Raw genomic sequence first — 21,586 nt, forward strand, 5'->3', positions numbered from 1 at the left:
CAGAGCAAGCCGAAGGTGATGGTGGCAAGGAAAAACTCCCTGAGATTCAATTCAATTCAATTCAATTCAATTTTGTTTGTATAGCGCTTTTAACAATTGCCATTGTCCCAAAGCAGCTTTACACAATCAAAAAAAAAATTATTTAAGTTTGCATGGAATTTGAATGTGTATGAATCAGAATGGTTATATAGTCCCTTGTGAGCAAGCCGAGGGCGACAGTGGCAAGGAAAAACTCCCTGAGATGGCAGTAGGAAGAAACCTTGAGAGGAACCGGACTCAACAGGGAACCCATCCTCATTTGGGTGAAACAGAGAGCAGGAATTGATCTGCACTGAAATCTATGGATCATCTATGGAGATTTAGGTACAAAAAAATCATCAAATGTATTTAAAAGCCATCACAGAAACAGTTCAATCAATGGTAATTTTCATGTTTATTAAGTGGATCCGTCCTCTTACATGTCAAGCAGACCACAGCCACTCTCAGCAGCAGCCAGAGGCCTCCATATAATGAGACCAATGAGACCTCCAACCAAAAGCAGGGTCCAGAGGGTAGAAAGGGTCTGGATCACTGGCGACTCAGGAGTGTTTAGCTTAACACCATTTGAGAGAGAGAGAGAGAGAGAGAGAGAGAGGGGGAGAAAAGATAATAGTTACTGTAGGTATGGTCACTGTCATATGTATAAGGTGAATGTATATTTTGTGCATAGTGCAAGGAACTAAATGGGTTTCCACAAATTCAACACAGATTCCTGGGAAGTTAAGCAACCAGTTACTTTACTGTCAACAAATCTGAGTGATCAATGTGAGCGGGGAAAGACAGCATCCAAACATACAAGTTCACCATAATACCCTATGTCCATGAGTATCCCACATTGGCACCTTTACCTAAAAGAAAATTATTCACAAAAGTCTTGGCTAAATAAAAGGTTTCGGCAGATCATAAAACACTTCTGTTACCAGTTAATGCTTTAAAGGTCAATAGTAGTATTTAAAAAATTTATGCAGAATTTCACTGGGAGCCAATGCAAAGTGGGTAAGATAGGGGTGATGTGCTCATATCGCCTGACTAAATGAAGCAGTAGAACATCCAGACAGTGAGGCATTGCAGTAATACAACCTAGAGGTTGTAGGAGGTAGAAGACTTGAATGTTATATTGTAAGAGATAATCTGAAGGTTTCTTCAAAGAAAAAACTTTTTTCCTTTTATTTATCATGTCCCATTGTCCCAAAAAAAAAAAAAAAAAATCACTTAAAAATATTAGGCTATATACCCTGTCAGTGACTTTCTATCTAAAAAAATAAAATTTGCTGCAGGTTCCTGTACATTTTTTTCTTCCGAGACAGACTCTCAATCATTTATTTTTACCATGCCCAGCTGTTAAGTCTTTTTGGTCTAATGTACACTTTGGGTTGTCGCTAAAATTGTATAATATGCCTCATTTTAATTATTTAGATATATTTTATGGATAGTATTGATTGTAGTATGTCAGACACTGTTAATCTTGTATTCATTTTGGATAAATACCATATTCATATCTATAAGTGTAAAGGAAAAAAATCACTTTTTCATGCTTGTTTATACAGTATGTAACTTTGTCAAATACCTCATCCTTAAAACGTATAGATAAGTTGATTAGGATGTCTAGAAAGTTTTATACAAATTTCTAAATCCTTTTTTTTAATATATACTTTTTTTCCCCTCTTGTGCTTGTGAGTGTTATTCCTGATGTATATACTTTACTATTATTGGTAGTTTTGGGGGGCGTTCCCTGTCGTGTATTATAAAAAATAATAATAATCCTGAAGTAGTTACAGCTCCAGAAGACCCGGTGGCAGTAATGAGCAAAAAGTTGTTGTCAACCGCCATAAAAAAAAAAGCAATAGGAAGAAAAAGGACGCGGAAAAAGAAGAAGAAAAAGAAGCGACAACAACTAGCGGAAAGGAGATGAGGAAGCGCAGTGTTAGTGTGTACGGAGCAGAAACATTTGTTTGAGAATATGAAACTGTAACTAAAGCCTCTGAGTGAAGACATCTGTGAGTAATCAAGTTTTTTTCATTATGCAAATAATGAATTAAGTGACTGAACCCTTTGACTGAGTTGTCAGGTCAAGTGTTTGCTTATCACAATTTGTTTGTTTGTGCCTGCACAGTCTTTTATAGCTTAAATTACAACGTCTCCTTAATTACAACCAGCTTACATGAGCAGTTATGACTGTGTTGTCAGTTAAAATGTAAATAAATCCTGCATCCAGCCATTGATGAATTGTCCGTAAGATTCATAGCTTCTGAACAGCTCACAGGAATACACTGTTGTAGTTGTATAAGAAAGTAGCTCGTGATATAGAAGCACGAAGCTGTTGTGTAGGAGGCAGCAGTGCTGGGTCAGCACTCCGACATTCTGCGGTCAGGGTGAGTGACACGGTGTTGGCTCAGCTGACAGTTTCTCCAAACAATTCTCGATGAATTTCCTATGGCATGGTGTCCTCTGAGTTTTCCCTCTCCGTCTCCTGAATGATGATGTTGCCCTCAAAACCCAGAGCATTATAGCTATTATTTGTTTTGCTGGGTATTTATTTATTTATTTATTTATTTATTAAGAAACCTATATAGGCTCAGGATTGTGCAGTGTAGAGTGATATATGCTTTTTTTTTAGCACAAAATAGGCACTATTATGACTTGACTTTTAGTTCTATATAAACATGAGTGGACAAAAAATAAAATGAAATGAAGAACCTTACACCAGCAGGAAGGAATAGGGATGATAGCTTGGCTAGCGTTCTATCTCCCACCACCCTCACTGGGTCAAAGGGACTTTTCAGGAAAGAGCTATTCCCCTTCAGAGAAGATGACTGACGCCTCCACTGTGTTATTTATTAATTATTTTTTTTATAACCAAAAGATGATAAAAACAATAAAAATAATAATATGCTCATTTTGAGAGCTCTACATTTTTGCAACGTCATTATATATATATATATATATATATATATATATATATATATACTTTTGTCATCATTATTGACCTATTATGTGTTGCCGGCATGTATTTGTGCCGCTTGAGTTTTAAGGGTTTTTAAAATACTTGAAATCACTTCACTGTGCCCACTGTGTTTAACTTCCTGTGCCACTCACTGTTGTGATGTCACAGATAATAAACACGCATGACTGAAAAAAGCTCTATTGGCACTTCAGCTTCCTGTGGGTCCCAGCTCATTCGGGTATCCGGGGAAACGAGCGAGCATACGAGCAAGCAAAAGAAGCAACTAAAAAAAGTAAATCTTAAGGTCAATATCAAATTATTAGAAGTCAGAAGGAAAGGTATAGTGTGGAGAAAGGCAAAAAACAATGGCAACTGAATGGGGATAATGAACCAAAAGCGAGATATTTGCATTTAAAACAGGACAAAGTAGATGTGATAAGGAGGTAGAAAGGATGCAGCAACCTTAATAGAAATCTACTTATGCTAGGTAAACACTCAACGGGACTCTGTGAGGAATGCCATAAAAGTGAGATTGTCCAGCGTAGCCACGTATGGCTTTTGTGCAGGAAATATTTGCTAGATATGGTGGCACAGCTCCACAAACTAAGCAGATTAAAAAGCAATGTAAAGTTTTTTAGAATAGGGAATCACTGATCAGGGAAGAAATAAAGCAGATGAATACACCAAACAAGTCAAGACAAAATCAGGGAAGGGAGCATTAGACATTTTTGTTAAGGAAGCCTCTTTGAAGAGGCCCGGAAGATGATGAGGAATGAGACCTACAGTCGGCAGTAATGTAGCCCTCTGGACTCCAACCATCGTTAAACAAGTCAAGTCAAGTAGGCTTTTATCATTCCAACCATTTACAGTTCAGTACACTGAAATAAAACAACATTCCTCCAAGACCAATGTTCTACATACAGCAAACATTAACAACACTAGCTAAGAACTAGACAAAAAGACAACAGAAATTGTGCTTATACAAATGTGCAAAACAGTAATAAACATGACACAATGCAATACACTGTGTCAACGAGCACTGACCAGTATAGAGAGCTGCATTGAGGTAGTTTAAATATATTGAATTTGTCCATTATATAGGAAGTGGAGTAAACTAGATTCCAGCTGCAAAGAACGGTTCTTTTGTTCAGCAGTAAATATTGTGCAAAAAAAACTAAATAGCTAGATGGTGTTCATCTGAGAGAGAGAATGGAGCAGAATGGAGAGAGAGAGAGAGAGAGAGAGAAGGAGAGAAAGAAAAAGTGAGAGTGTTTTAGTGTGTGAGAGAGATAAAAAAGACACAAAAATAAGAAAAGTCAAATTGGCATTTCTTTCAGCACATCAGACCCGTACAATTCTCCCAAAACTAGCAATAATGTGGAAAGTGTGACACATTATTTTTTATGAATTTGTCTTGGGCTGATATTTGTGAAATGCTCATGAACATATGACAGTTTGTGTGATTGAATAGTCAGCTTGCTGAATGTGTTTTATAACCACCATGAAAAGTTACAAAGCACAGCTCTCCATGAAAGATGGAAGAAGTGGAAGAGGCTTGTACACAGGCCGAATGAATCACTATGGGATACACGGAAACCCAACTTAGAATTTATAGATAACGTGTAATAACTTATTAACTTATAATTTATTGCAAGGAAACTAAGCTTGTAAGGATGGCTAAGCTATGTTGTGTCACGAGTAGAAAGTTAATGTTAATTCTTTAACTCAGACTCAATTACTACTACTGCCATGTCTCAGACAACTTATTGAAGCCATAATAGATACGATAAGCAAACAGAATAAAAACAAAACACACACAAACTAACAAACTGTCGCTTCAAAACAAAGCCACAAATACAGTGTCCAGTATTGTACATCGCTTGAACTACAAGTGTGCCCTCTTGTGGTGCACAAGTTAAGACATATGTGAGCAACAGGGAAATGCATTTGATGCAAAAAAACATTATCTGTCCAATGAAAAAAAAAATAATTTTAGTGTTTAGACTTAAAATCAGTCCAATCTTGTCCTTTGACTCCTATCTTTCTATTTATAGTGGTGTACAAACACAGACGCACACCACCAGGGTCTTGCTATTTTCTCACCATTTTCGGTTTTATTATTTTTATTTCTATATCTTTCCCTAAATATATTAATAAAGAAAATAACTTTAAATTATTATTATTGTTAGTATTATTATTAACCAAGTAAAGGCTAAGCTGATTAAATCTTTATTTGTGAAACTGTCGAGGACGTATGCATTTTTAGTTATATTGCCCCTTTGGGTAAATTGGTTTAGTATTACATTGCATTCACAAAATATTACTCTCTTAAAGCATACAGTTGTTTTGAGGGACTGTGTAAAAGTCTACACTCTCATCAAATCATAATTGCCTTATTTTAAATCCACCAATCCATGCCTTGACAAAACTTCTGTGGGTGTTCCCATGATCCTGTCATCAATTTACTGATATTTTATGATTTCTTTTAAAAAAATATATATATATAAAACAAATTTAGCTCTTTCTCCTACAGTTTCCTACTGTACAGAAGGAAAAAAATAAAAGGTATATTCAAACTGAGTATTAAAGTCCTTTCTCAAGGGCCCGACAGTGTCAGATTGTAGAGCATGCACGATTTATCAAAAAAAAAAAAAAAAAATCACAGTCTTGATTCATACACACATGATCTAATTTCTGAATGACGGTGATTCCCTTGCATGTATTTCTCTGCAGTCAGATCACTGTGTTTTCATGTGCTTACTTCTTTGCCTCACAACAATCCCAGATGCTATATCAATCAAACTCAATGGTCACACTTACACAGTGAAAAACAGAACATTATTAATTCAGCAATCAGGGCAAAGAGTAGTGAAGGATTCAGTCATACAACTCGATCACTTCTCAAATCTCGCTTCCTCATTTATGGCGTTCTGTTGTCACTCATGTGACATGTAATACGGAGGCGGAACAAAACCAGCTAATCAATTTACTTGGTGGAGCAGAATGCTGTTATTTTCCTGTCAAAAACCTGAGCAGAAAACTGTTGATAAATGCAAAGCAAGCATTTGTGTAGTAATCATAATAATAGTAATCATAATACTAATAATAATAATTCACCTTATTATTGAAATTAAAATCCATATTAAAATCTTTTAAGTGATCTAAAAAGAAAATTAAGCAACTTCTGGACACGGGTGTGAGTTCACAAACTTAAAAGCCTAACATTTCTTACAGAACAACTAGAAAGGTCCTTATTTTAAATTTAGACTAAACCCTGTGACAACTTGGCATTCAGGCATTTTTAATGGGTTCAGGGTTATTTTAAACTTTCCTGGTCCAGTTTTCTCTGTAGTTTTATTGACATTGTGTTAATCTCTCTTTCTTTTCTTTACCCTCCCCTTTATTGTTCCTTAAAGGATGGATGATACGAAGCAGCTGCAAGGAAGACGGAATTCCTTATAGATCCCTAACCTTCACCACACCATGTCTAATGAGGAGAGGCCAGACGTCCATCTTGAGGAGGAGGATGGCATGTCGCCCCTGCTGGCCCGCCACCGGCCACGTGACTCCTACTGCCTTGTCTATATTATATTTTTTTTACTAGGCATTGGCTCACTGCTGCCATGGAACTTCTTTATTACAGCCAAGCACTACTGGCTCTATAAATTAAACAGCACGTCCAGCCTGGCCAGCCACCAAGACTGCCAGTCCCACAGTGATCTTAGTGTGAGTGCATGTGTGTTTGTGTGTGTCCTTTATGTGTGTCTGTTATTTTAGTGGCTAAACCACCAGGTTGGAGGATGGCATGAAAAAATGGCATGATAGCAGACAAAATTGGTGTGTTCTTGATAGAGGGCTTTGCATTAAGGTTTTCTGGCAACATGACAAGTTGTATTTTTGTGTATTTTTTATGTCACTTAAAGAGAGTGAGGTAGTGAGGAGATTGCTTGTAGTACTTTGTAGCACTAACATACATATATAACAGGAAATAAAATGTTACATGGACATTCCACTACAAAGAATTAACTATGAACTTCAATTTGTACTTACAGATATGTCATCCTATAATAAATATAAATTGTATAGGATTCAAATTGATCTGGTTAAGGGGGGGCTTGCTGTTATGTAATTAAAGTAATGGGTTGAGGTCACAGTCCCACACAAGTGCCAGTCATAGTGTCATCCTCAGTAATATCAGATAGGGAATCCAGGGTTGGAGGTCTTTTTAAAAAAAATAGCAAAGTTTACTGGACTTGCATGATTAGAGGCAAATGGCGGGGGTCTGATTTCCTTGCTGCCGAACATGGAACAATTTTCTGCTTCTACATTTTTCCATGCACTTTCAAATGTTTAATTGATTTCATCCCATTGCTGATCTTGGCACCAAGGTTTTTTTTTGTATATAATGCATCATGAGCAAATGATCAAGGCTGAAAAAAATTGTTTAAATCTCAACATCTACATCAGGTTTACTGTATTAACAAATACAGTATCCTCCAAAAGTACTGGAATAGCAAGGCTATTTGCTATTTCGTGAGGTTACATATGTATAGGCTATATAACGGAGTTTCAGTTTTTATTTCCTCATATGTACAGGGTGGGGCATTTATCTAATGTACCACAAACAGGAAGTTAATATCACCAACCATTCCCATTTTATTAAGGTGTATCCATATAAGTGGCCCACCCTGTACATTAAACAACTTTGATTATGGCCCCCATTTTTGATGAGTAATCTTTCATTTTCAATCTTTTTTTCACTAAAATAATTACTCGATTAGGTTAAGGTCGGGTGATTGATTTTGTCAAGACTTTTTTTTACCTAATAAATTCCTTTGATTTGTTAGCAGTGATTGTTTGCCAGTTTAAAGAAAAATACATTCAGAATGTTTACATTGTGATGATTACATCATCAGTAAAATGAGCTCATTTTGGAAGCAACCATGGACCTAGCTATGACACTGGCTCCCCTGCTGGCCTTGGTCTTTTCTAGAGACTAATTTTTCTTCCAGAACAGTTTTGAACAAAAATTTCTTTGCACATTACAATATGGGCTTTTGATTCTTAATGCTCATGATTCTCACCGTGTGTTATTTTGAGGTTGTTGTTTTAGTCTTTCGGCTTCTCCTGTTGAAGTGTGAAGGTATCACAATCCTTTATATTTTATGTGCTATGGTCTATATTTTTCTCTTCTTGAAGCTCTCTTTGAATCGTTGTGATACCTTCACACTTCCCAAGTGGAGGCTGTTGTTGATGTGACTATTGTTTGTGGGTTCTATGTATACTGTATTACTGTGATCAATTACTGTTGTTTTACAGGGATGACCTGTTTCTATGTCTTATTTGTTAGTACACCAGTGGTTTATCAGTAATTTATCAGTGATTTTTTAGGATGTTAAAATACAGACGTTATATTGACTATGCCAAATGCATGTATAATATTTTCACTCACTTTTCTCAGATTCAAAATGATTTGTTTATTTCCCACAGACATTTTTTGCTCCCCAGCTCTCTGGCTTATAAAGGCTTGTTTAGCGACCAGTTCTGGCATACATTTTCACTTCCATTTTTATTCAAATGAACTATATGAGGAAAAACAAAAAAAATTCTCCTGTGTGTGAGAGAGTGCAATGCCTTCACGTGTCAGTCATGTGCATAAGTAGTCATCTACTATGTGACATGCACTTAGAGGAAACGTCAAGTCTTTGTTCACTTTTGGTTTTCTGGCTATAACCCGATAATAAGAAAATATATATTAATTTAGTGGGCTTTCACAGCTTTGTAACGGAAGCTGTTGTTGAGAACAGACTATAATATTGATGTTTTTTTTTTTTATTAAAATAAAATAAATACTAATTATCTGTCATGTTGTGTTCATACTAAGTTTATATTTCATACTTATGTTCATACTTTAATACTAAGGTATTATTGCTGTAGTTTACTGAGCTGTCTAAATAACACTACTTTTTTAATGAAATATTAATTTATATTTAAAAAAATTCTAATAAATTAGCGTTCTCTCTCTCTCTCTTTTCCTCTGCAGGATTACTTTGAGAGCTACCTTGCCATTGCATCTACTGTTCCATCAGTGTTGTGCCTAATCATCAACTACCTCTTAGTCAACAGGTAGTCCGTCCTTTTATTCATCATTTTATTTATAAAGCCATTTATTTAGCATAACTTGTGCCTGTGCATGGTGGGCTGAGGTACACTGGGGATTTGGATGCCTGTCTGTGGCCAGCATTTCCTATTTTTATTCCTTTTTTTTCTTTTGATTTATTCTGCATTGTTTTTTCTGTGGGATCAGGCTGGTTTTTGGTCCCCACAGGCATGATTCAGTCTTGGATTCCCATGAGCCTGTCACCCATTTGCTTGTGCATATTTGGTGATTAATGTTGTTTATGTCAGTAGTCATGTAATAACTGATCGGTGTGTAATAGGGATGTATAGCAAAGAGTAATTATTAATCAAATAATTGTCATTAGGAACAACTGAAAAAATTCATAACCAACAGTGTTTGTTTTAGGTAATTTTTCACATATCTATTAACTAGTACAATACAAGAGGTGTGTTTTTTGAATGACACGTCTAATATGTTGTGTGCTCACCTAGAGCTTGTGCCACTAGAATTATTTACATAAAACAAGAAAAGTTGCTTTGCTTGACATATTTTTTTATTACTACAAGATTTTTTTGTCTGAGCACAAAAAACCTTAGTCTTAAGCAACATGATACATTTAAAACTCATAAACTTTCCTGTTACGTCATACAATGTTACATCAGACAGTTGAAACAGTCAGCTCTCTGTTCACCCTGCAGGTGTTAATTACATTTAGGCTAAGATCTACCAGCATGAACAACCCCAGAAATCATTCTTGTTCTCCAGTAAATGATTAATACAAAGAAAGAGGTACAAATCATTTGCCCCTGTGAAATCTCATGAATCTGTGGAATGCCCTCTGGCTGCTGTTGAGGATGGTCCCATATAGTCTGCTTGGGATGTGTGTGGTGACTGAAGACAGTTCCATTTCACCATGAAGATGGTCTTGGACTTGATGATGCAGGCAGTTTTTCTCTAATGGCTTGTGACTACAGGCACTCAATAGTTTTGAACTGAAATTCCCACAAACATTTTCATACCTGAGCCTCCAACATCAAAAGTGAACTTCATATTAACTTAAACACATTTTCAATTTTACTGAAATTTTAGCTTCATAACACAGTATGATGTGATTGCAAATCAATCCTTTTATAGCTATTATATAATTCCTCTGGTTCCTCTCAAGGTTTCTTCCTATTGTCATCTAAACAAGCAGCTGAAAAGTTTTTATCTTCTGCAATTGAATAGCCATGAACTACAATGAAAGCCATGAACTACAATGTTTGCCATGCTGAGGCCATTAAATGGGTAAAAGTAGCTGAACATTATAGGGCACAGTGCAGCCATGCATTTTTTTATGCACTTTGGCTGACTGTGTGCTTGTGATTCTGTCTGACCAGGCTGTCCTCTAACATTCGGATCCTTTTGTCTCTGGCTGTGATCCTGCTGGTGTTCATAGTCACCACGGTGCTGGTGAAGACGGATGTATCTGGCAGTAAAGAGAAGTTCCTAGCTGGTACATTGATCAGTGTTGCGCTGGTCAGTGGAGCCTCCAACATTTTCAGTGGCAGCATGTTCGGCATCAGCGCTCATTTCCCCATGAGGATATCACAAGCTCTCATATCAGGTACAACTTCAGCTTAAAACTCAAATTCTACTTGGCCATTACAAGGTTTAACAAATTCACATAGCCTAAGGCACAATAATGGACAGTACTTGAAGAATCTGTAAGATTTTTTTATAAAATTTCTCAAACTGAACAAGCACTTTTTTTTCCTATATTGCATGTGCTAACATGATGTCATGTTTTGGCTAAATATTCTTGAGTAAATGTGTGTATCTTAATTTGTACACAATATACTTAATTACATAATTCCATATGTGTAATTTCATTTTTTTTTTACATATTATTTCAAACTACATACAAGGGCAGAGTGAGCTTTATATTATTGAGTGAGCTTCATATTGAGCTTCATATTCTTGAAATATCAATTAATGTTCCACAATGTAGAAATGAAATAGCTAAAGTAAAACATTGAATTAGAAGGTATGTCAAAACTTTTGACTGGTACGTGTATTTATTGTTTTTAGCATTGTACCGTATATTAATAGTGAAGACATTTAAATTATGACGGAACAATTATGGAATTATCTAGTCAACAAAAATGTTAAATAACCCAGAATATGTTTTATATCAAAGTAACCACCTTTTAGTTTGATGACAGCTTTGTACATTCTTGTCATTCTCGCAGTCAGCCTCATGATGTAGGCACCTGTAATGGTTTTCCAACAATCTTGAGGAAGTTCCCAGAGGTGTTGAGTAGTTGTTGTTTGCTTTTCCTTCTCTCTTCGATACAACTCATCCAAAACCAGTTGAATTTGGATCGGTTGATTGTGGAGGCCAGGTCATCTGATGCAGAACAATCTTGGACAAATAGCTCTTACTATTGAGCTCATACTATTAAATGATGGTCCCACAAGTGCAAACCAGATGGTATGGCATGTCACTGCAAAGTACTGTGGTAGCCATGTTGGTTATGTGTGTTTTCAATTCTTCATTAGTGTCAACAGCAACATACCTCCACACTATCACACCTCCTTTTCCATCCTTTATAGTGGGAACCAAACATACAGGAACAGTCTGTTCACCCTGCCTACAGCTGACAAAAACACTGGGGTTAGAACCAAAATCTTATATTTTGACTCATCAGACCAAAGGACAGTTTTCCACTGATCTAATGTCCATTTCTTGACCCAAGCAATTCTCTTCTGCTTTTTGTTTTTCTTTGTGGTTTCTTTAGCACAATTTGGCCATGAAGGCCTGACTCACGTAGTCTCATCTGAACAGTGGCTGTTGAAATGTCAGCCGCTTGAACCCTGAGAAGCATTTATGTGGGTTCTAATCTGAGCTAAATATAGTTACTTTGGACAATCTAAAATATGAAACATATTCTGGGTGGTTTACACTTCTTGTTTACTACATAATTTAATTTGTGTTTGTTCATAGTTTGGATGTCTTTAGTATGAATGTTGAAAATTATAAGAAGAAGGCGTGTCCAAAAGTTTTTTACCGGTAGGGCTCTGATCTGGTCATCTAGCCATCACAATTTGGTCCTTGTTAAAGTCACTCAAATCCTTACACATTTTGCTACCAACACATCAACGTAGATGAAAAAATGTTAATATATTCCACCCACTCCCAATTAAAATTATAATGAGATGTATACAGTAGATAATGGGTGCAAAAATAGTTAACAATCATTACCACTGTTGCGTGTAACACGTTACTTTAGAGTACTTGGATTGCTTTTTTGACTATGCGAGGACTGACACCCGGAGAGAAGGAAACCTAATCACAACGTCAAACTCGCGGTGAATCATGATGAACCTTACTTACTGCCACCGCTCGAAATCGCGTAGGTGAGATAAGGGTATTAGTAGTTAATAGATTATGGTCCTCGCTAAGTGATGATGGTAGAATAATTATAAAGATCATGACTAAAACAACATGCATGAGGAATCACAAAGGAGTTTTCATTTCCTGCAATGAAAAAGTCCCCTAATTAGTTACTTTTATCAGAAATGTAATTGATTACTTTTCAAATTCAAATTTTATTTGTCACATACACAGTCATACACAGTAAGATATGCAGTTAAATGCTTAGACAACTGCTTGTAACCTTAAAATTACTTTTAATAAAATAATTAAAAAATTGTTTTTAAGGACAGTAATTTTGCAATGTAATTATTTACTTAAAAAATAACGTTCCCCAAAACTGATCATTACTAGTAACAGTTCAGATAATGTTAACAAAAAGCTAATGTTGAGATAAACCCCTGATCCAACAATACAGATGAGCTGAAGGCTGCTATCAAAGCCATGTAGTCTTCAATAACAACAGTGCCACATCCTGATCACCTCCATGCCATGAATTCATTGATGCAGCAAATTCTGCTAAAGGACACTCAACCAAGTACTGAGTGTGTAAATTAACATAATTTTCAGATGTTCTGTATTGTATTCTAGGAAATATTCAAATATTTTAAGATGTGATTATGGAAATGAAAACAAGAAAAGGCTTGAAACAGTTACATCTAGATTCATTACAAAAAGTATAAATGTAAATTTTTTTTTATCAAATTCTCCAAAACTTTTCCATGTTATTCTAATCTTTCAGGATTCAACGCATATACTTTGTATAGTCCGGCAGATGTTGTGTTTACTTCTATTCACAACATATGTATATCACATATGTCTATCATTTGGAGTGACAAACTTTTTTTTGACGATGAAAGTATTGTATTAAGAATTTATTTACTGATATAAATAAGATTTATCCTGTATCCGATTAGCTATTCTAACTGGTGTGTTTGTGTGTGTGTTTGTGTGTGTGTGTTTGTGTGTGTGTGTTTGTGTGTGTGTGTTTGTGTGTGTGTGTTTGTGTGTGTGTGTGTGTGTGTGTGTGTGTGTGTGTGTGTGTGTGTGTGTGTTTGTGTGTGTGTGTGTGTTTGTGTGTGTGTGTGCGTGTGTGTGTGCGTGTGTGTGTGCGTGTGTGTGTGTGTGTGTTTGTGTGTGTGTGTGAGGGAGAGAATATAAGAGCATGGTGGCAGGGTGGATGGATTGATGGACATTGTCTAATCTGAACCCTATCTTTTGGTGTGAATGAAATGTCCCAACAAAATACAAAATGTGAAAGATTTAAACATTTGCCGTTAGCTACAATAATAATTATGCCAGTAAAAGTTCCTCACGATCATATTAAAACCTGTGTTCATGTGTGCATTTATGAGCGCAGGTCAAGCCATGGGTGGCACTTTGAGTGCAGTAGCATCCATAGTGGATCTGGCTGCAGCGAGTGACGTGACCAACAGTGCATTGGCTTACTTTCTTACCGCTGACATCTTCATTCTGTTCTGCATCATTGTGTACCTACTGCTACCCAAGCTGGCCTACTCAAGGTGTGTAAAACTTTATAACCATCTGACTGAGGGCATAACTTTTTGTTGATCTCTATGAGGGAAAACCTACAAACTAAAAAGATAGTTTGAATACTAGATAGACTGAAGGAAATGCCTTCGTTCTTCCCAGATAGCGCACAGTTAAATAGATCTTGAAAGACATATATATTTTAACTCCTTGGTTTGTCATTAATCAATAAAAGTCAAAGCAACTGTTTAATACCATTTAAGATAAGATATACCTTGTGGGGAAAGTTCTGTTACAGCAGCAAAGAAAAAAAATTGCAAATACAAAATAGAGAAAGTATATATTTTTTTCTATAAATACAAAGAAAAAAAAACAATAGTTGCACTTTCAAACAAATTGCAGTAGGACCAAAAAATTGCTCATGGGTAATATTGCAGTTTTAAATGTTATTGCACAGTTTTTATTTCAATGAGTTGTACTAGGATAATATTGTACAGAGAGCGAGTCATTCTCCAGCAATGATGATGGCTTGGCTGCTATCCTCCTTTTTCCCACTTCCTGTACAGCGTCCATGGGAATCCCCAGAACTGAGTTGGTCTCCTTTATCAACTTGTCCAGTCTTTTCCTGTCTTTTCCTGTCTGCAAAAGTCAAAAAAGGTCTTTAGTAATGCTCCCTGCACTCCAATTTACCCTGTAGTTTATACTCTGTCCTTGTATTCAGTTCAAAATCTTGATGACTATTGGGAAAGTAGGGGGAGGGGGGAGATGGCGTAAGGGAGAAAGGGGTTAAGATGGAGAGAGTGAGGGATAGAGAGTGTGAATCTGCTAAAGTGAGAGTGGAATGAGGAAGTGTGCATTAAGCATCAAGCCTAGTTTCAACCACGTGTGGTCAGCAAGAAGGCTTAGTTTCATGACGTTGTTGTGGCTTGTCGTAAGGGAAATTTTTAAGTGCCATGCAAAATATCTGGACTCCTGACATTGCGATGTACATGTTAGTAGACAGTTTGCATAAATGAGCAACAGTTGTGGCTAGCAAAAGACTCAGATTTATAATGTGCAGAAAAATTGACAGAAAAATTTAATTAAAAATGTTTTTTAAAACGAAATATTGAAACCTTTTTATCCACATGCAGACTGGACGTTTTTAAATATCATGCATTTAAAACCTTACATCCAGGACTAAATACAGTTATTATTTTATTATATTATTATTATTATTTTATTAATATTATTTTAGTAATTTTTGCAATAATTTCTTTTTAATGACAGTACCTGTTTTTACTGCATTGTTTTCACCATCCAAATCTATAAAACATAAAGCAAAAAAGATAATTATGCTAAAAATATAAATATAAAATATGTACAGTCTTTAGCCTATCTGAGTGACATGCTGTTAATCCAGATTTAGGGCCTCTCTAGAATAGTTTGATTGTGACCTAAGTGATTTAACTCATAATAAACCCAGGAAGTGAACAACATATGCCACGTATTTTGCATTACATGCTGCAAAGAGATAAGCGCTGTGCTTTTTCTCTGTAGACATGCCATGTTTACAGTGACAAACAAAAGAGAAAATGTCGGCTGTAGTATTAAAAAACATTTTACATTGTTATTCATGTCATTTATTTACCGCAATACAGTGGAACCTTGGATTATAAGCATAATTCGTTCCAGAAGCTGGCTAGTATTCCAAAACACTTGTAAACCAAATTTAATTTTCTCTTAAGAAATAATGGAAACTAAAATTATTTGTTCCACAGCCCAAAAAAGTAAATACATTAAAAATAATTTTAAAAAAATAAAAAAATAATAAAACAAACACAAAATAAAATATGTTTTATACGCACACACGTGGTCAAAGTGTTATAGTAAACACAGTACACAGTACTGTACACTGTAACACATGCACGGATGTTGATTGCCCGTGAGATATGAGCACTAAGACCCAGCAGGGGAGACGATTTAACCACAATTCTTTCTGTACGACAGAACTCTCTGCCAAACTTAATAATACAAAGAAATAAAATTTGGGTTGAGTATCTTACACCTTGTTTACACTAAGTTGTACTTTATTTGGACGTCAGCCAAATACTCTCTCTGTTCGGTAATCAGAGAATAAATCACAGATCTAAAAACAATTCCACTGCGTTAAAATTCACTTATACCACTTCAGTGCTGTTTTTTCAGCGGTGGAAATATTACCTAATCCTAGTAAAAATATTCAGTTAAAATTTCTCAATAATTTCTATTGGCACAGGTGTTTTGCATTTAAGGAAGTAGCTTATAAGTAGCTTATTTTAAAGTAGATTATTAAATCCGCCACATAACTGTTCATAACATTTGTACTCACTCTTACTCACCATTTTGATTTTATTAAAGGAAAAGGTTAAACTTATGGCAGATATCGAAGTGCTGCACAAGTTCCATTAAATTCTGTTCAATGGTTGATTTAAGAGACATCCACAGTTTGACGCATGCCCAATACACTGTCAAAACTCGCAGTCTATAATCTGGCACATAACTGCTCATAATTTTACTTCTACTGAACATTTTGTTCCATTTCATTTATGGTGCAGGTTTACCTTCAGGCAAAAAATGAAAAGACTAACAAAAGACTGGCTTGGATTTCATTAAAATATATTTAGCCAGTTTAGTTTGATGCTGTGACAAAATCTGACTGGACGGACAGACATACAGACAATTGTTTCTGAGACTAACAGTATCTCTGGACATCCATTGTGTGAAACATGAAGATATTATTGAAAGAGCAAGTTCTAAACAATATAGAGACGAATTTGTTTTATTTATATACATTAAGGTGAGGGTATATGAAACATTTGAATGGTGAAAACATTCAAGTTTTTAAAGAACGGCGAGCCAAGCCAAGGTTGCTCGGAACCCACATTTCTGAGAACTTTTGCAAGTAGAATGTCTAATTCTTAAACATCAATAGATATCTTATTGCCAGCTTGCAGAAGAGACATATCTGTCTGTCAGAAGTGTACAAACAATTATTCACGGACACCTAAATTTCCAGAAGGTGAGTGCAAGTTGGGCACCACGAGAGCTTTTTGCCTTTGACCAGCAAAGACAATTGCTAATCTGCAGTGAGTTAAAGAAATATATTGACAAGGAATCCAGGATTTAGGATTTTTTCTAGTTTTTACACTTGTAACTGTGTTCTGTTGTTTGATTTTGCATAATCAAAAGCCCCTTTTACCTTTAAATATTAGTATGCAGGCCCCAGAACAACCTTTTTTTCCAATTCATGGTCTTGGGCTTATAATACATAAGACCAAAAACAATGAAGAGAATTTGTAGAGCTCTTACTTTTTTACATAGTTCCTCCATTTTCACATTTTTCAGTACCCAGAGAAAACTCACCAAGCATAAGGACAAGATGCAGACTCCACACACACAGACCTAATCCAGGAATCAAACCCTCAACCCTGGAGGTGTGAGGCTACAGTGCTAACCACTACCCCACACCTAATATATAAATGCTGAATTTAGTAACAAGTTGGTACAAGTTCAACATTATCTATTCAAAATGCCAGTCACATGGGTATCCTTATTAACATCAGAGGAAGGGGAATCCTGTTGTGGAGATTTTAAAAGAGAGTTTTATAATGTTGAGAGGAAGATTGCTGTGGTTCATTCCTCTTCACACACATTCAGGTGCTAATTTCATTTTGTTATTGGTCTGGACAGCAATGTCCTTTTTGTATATATTTTATCATGCAGGATAAAATTATTAAGGATGATAAAATAAAGCCACACTTTTGTAATTTTTCAATTACCATAGTCAAGCCTCTCAAAATACAAAACACGAGCCCCATCTCTGGGCAATGTAACCAGCATGCTGGATGTTTACTAGCTCACTCATGCTGATAAAAATTTCTTCCTTAGGGTTTGAAATTTGGTACTAAATGAAGGTGAAAGTGTTTTTTTCGACACAATGGTGTCAAAGCAATTCGGTCGATGCCATAGATGTGTTTTGGTTACAAATGGATATTGACATAAAACATACCTCAGATGCAGCACTAAAGCTTCTTCAAAGAAATAAAATCTTCTTAAGGCACCAAGTTTGATACCTGACCTCAGTCTTTCTGAAGACAAGACAGGAAGATCCACACGCAAGCAATATTATATTTATGATATACAGTTGTGTTCAAAATAATAGCAGTGTGTTGAAAAAAGTGAGTAAGCTCCATATCCATATAATAACTTTTAATTAAAATCACACAAAAGCATTGGACACCCTGCACGTTCTATTCTGAATCACAACATAAAGAAAAATGTGCTAAATGGATTATTAGTTTACAGAAAGTGAAAAAAAACTAATATTAGTCTGTTTAAAAAATAGCAGTGTCATCATTAATCTTTACAATGTGATGAATTTACAGTTTAAACAAAAATGCTTGAAGTTTAATCTTTCTTGTGCATCTCTGAACTGATATTTATTTGTATAACCATGGTTTCTGAGAACTGCTTCACATCTGTGACAATTGTACTACACGCCACAAGTCCTCTGCATTTGTTGGTTTTGCCTCAGAAACGGCATTTTTATTGTCAGGCCACAAGTTTTCTATTGGATTAAGGTCTGGGGATTGGGCTGACCACTCCATAACGCCAATCTTTTTGGTCTGGAACCAAGATGCTGCTTGTTTACTGGTGTGTTCGGGGTCGTTGTCTTTTTAAAACACCCATTTCAAGGGCATTTCCTCTTCGGCATAAGGCAACATGACCTCTCTAAGTATTCTGATGTATTCAAATTGATCCATGATACCTGAAATGTGATAAATAGGCCCAACACCATAGTACAAGAAGCATCCCCATATCATGATGCTTGCGCCTCCATGCTTCCTTGTCTTTACAGTGTATTGTGGCTTGAATTCAGTGTTTGTGGGTCGCCTGACAAACTGTCAGCAGCCAGTAGACCCAAAAAGAACAATCTTGCTTTCATCAGTCCACAAAATATTGTGCCATTTCTCTTTAGGCCTTTCAATGTGTTCTTTGGCACATGTCACATAGCACATGTCTTTTTTCAACAATGGGACTTTGCAGGGGCTTCTTGCTGATAGCCTGGCTTCACATAGCTGTCTTCTAATAGTAACAGTACACGTTAGGTGTTCTTTGATCATGCTGGAACTGATCATTGTCTGAGTCTTTGCCAATTTTGTTATTCTTCAATCCATTCGAATGGTAGTTTTCCGTTTTCTATCTTTCTGGTGCTTTCCATTTTAAAGCATTTGATATCATTTTAGCAGAGGAGCCTATCATTTTCTGCACTTCTTTGTATGTTTTCCCATCTCTTATCAACTTTTGAATCAAAGTAATTTGTTCTTCTAAACAATGTCTGGAACGACCCATTTTACTCTGATTTTCAGAACCAGACAACCTTTTCTGCATTTATCCTTAAATAAGGGGAACTTATGACACCTGTTTTTCACAGAACAATTTACCTCTCCAACTGAACTCCACACTGCTATTATTTTGAACAAGCCCCATTTCAATTAATGATTCAATCACACAGAATCAGGTGCATCCAATCATGACTGTTGGGTCTGTTGGGTTTCTATTACTCCACTACACCTACAAGTAAAATATTTTCCATGAAGAAATATAAATTCTCCCCAAAACACTTCTTGATCTGGTTACTGATGTTGGACTGCTATTATTTTGAACACAACTGTACATATAATATAATTAAGTTTCTTTTGACCCTGTTAAAAATGTCTGTAATTCACAATCAGTTAATGCCGTATTTATTTAAACTCCTTGAATCATTACATTCCCAACAATTCTCATTTTCTCTTTGTGTCTGTTTAAGGTACTACATGGAGGCTTCTTGCATTGGCAGTGCCCCCACCTCTGAAAGCTCTCTGTCTACTCCAGAATCCACCAGCAGTCCAACTATCATGTCTGTGCCTCCCCTCAAACCCATCATGGGAAAGATGTGGAAATTGAGTGTATATGTCTTCTGGGTCTTTTTTATCTCCATCATCATCTTCCCAGCCATCTCCTCAGGCATCCAGTCGGTGAATAAAGACTCGGGCAGCCCATGGACTGGCACCTATTTTGTGCCACTTACCAGCTTCCTCCTGTACAACGTGGCAGACTTCTGTGGTAGACAGATGACTATATGGCTGCAGGTTCCTGGCCCAACCAGCCCTGTGTTACCTTTGCTTGTAGTTTGCAGGACTGCATTAGTGCCACTTTTTATGTTCTGTAACTACCAGCCTCGGTGTCACCTGCAAAAAGTTTTTTTTCCCCATGATATCTTCCCTGTGCTGTTTATTTGTCTGCTGGGGCTCTCCAATGGATATTTAGGTACCCTGACCATGATATATGGGCCCAAGGTGGTGCCCCGTGACCTGGCAGAACCAGCTGGTGTAATCATGTCATTCTTCTTGACAGCAGGGCTGGCAGCAGGCTCTGCCTTCTCTGTTTTACTTGTTTACATCCTTTGACAACTTTAAACAATTTTCCTAAAATTGTCTAAATGTATTAACTACAAATTGATTCCTTTTAATGAGGGAAATTTTTAACCGCAATTTTTTTTTCAAGATATATGGAATGTCTAAGACATTTTGTTTTCTATTGAGTAATTAAATTTTAATTGTGTTTTTACTTTAAGACTAGTTTTATACTTAATGCATTACTATGTGTACAGGTACAGATGCAGCTTTACAAATTTCACCATTTCTTGCATCAAAACTGTGATTGAAGAATTTGAATAACTTTTTCATAATTTGTACAAAGTTTTGTGGGAGGGGGGGCAGGAGTGGCTATTGTGCAAGTTGCATTTGGCTGACAGGGTTAAAAATAATGAGGGTTTATTTTATATTTTTTACAGTTGCGAATAATCGCTCCAACAGTTGTCTCCTTCTCACCAAGCCTCTTGCTGATGGTCTGTAATGTCCATTCACAGCTCTTTGGTCTTGCCCATGGTGGTGAGGTTTGAATGAAAGGTTGGCTGATTGAATGGGAGATTTTTTGGACAGGTGGCTTTTATATACATAAGGGAGTTGTTGTTAGGTGCACTTTCTTTAATTAATCTGTGTACCTTATGAGCACATCACCAGTCTATTAGGATGATTATTTTCATCTATTTATTTTCCAAACTTTTTTTCATCAAGTACAGCTTGCCAGCTAAATTTCAGGACATTTACAGATTAAATAGCGTGAATGGTGCTTATGTTTAGGAAACTAAATCTATTTGCAATTAAGAAAAAATATATATATATAACTACATTATTTGTGCTGGAACCACATGCCAGCAAAAAGTCCCTGCTGCAACAAATGGGCCATTAAATTCAATAGACATTTAACAAAAACAATTTCAAAAGCCCATGTGTATCAATAAGTCTTTAATGTACAGTATATTAGAATGCACGATTAAAAAAGAAAAAAAAAAAAACACAGCTTGCAACCTACTTAAGAACCAGAGAGAAACTAAACTTAAGTTCAGAGTAGGTCTAGGTTAACTAAAAATCAATTTACTGCAAAAAAAAAAAGCTTTACAAACCATTTAAAATGATTTAAATCTCACCACAGGGAGATTGAAAACCAG

At 36.1% G+C, this 21,586-nt stretch overlaps 1 protein-coding gene across 1 annotated transcript; it reads left to right on the forward strand.

Moving 5' to 3' along the window:
- Window positions 1-1,902: 1,902 nt before the first annotated feature.
- On the forward strand, window positions 1,903-21,534 carry slc29a3 (solute carrier family 29 member 3). Its single transcript, XM_053502118.1, has 6 exons — window positions 1,903-2,036; window positions 6,400-6,709; window positions 9,027-9,109; window positions 10,484-10,710; window positions 13,880-14,042; window positions 19,844-21,534. Exons 2-6 carry the CDS (start codon window positions 6,467-6,469, stop codon window positions 20,481-20,483), a joined length of 1,356 nt encoding a protein of 451 aa, XP_053358093.1. The 5' UTR covers window positions 1,903-2,036; window positions 6,400-6,466; the 3' UTR covers window positions 20,484-21,534.
- The last annotated feature ends 52 nt before the right edge of the window (window positions 21,535-21,586 follow it).

The sequence above is a fragment of the Clarias gariepinus genome, chromosome 8, assembly GCF_024256425.1.
Source record: "Clarias gariepinus isolate MV-2021 ecotype Netherlands chromosome 8, CGAR_prim_01v2, whole genome shotgun sequence".
Taxonomy (NCBI): Eukaryota; Metazoa; Chordata; class Actinopteri; order Siluriformes; family Clariidae; genus Clarias; species Clarias gariepinus.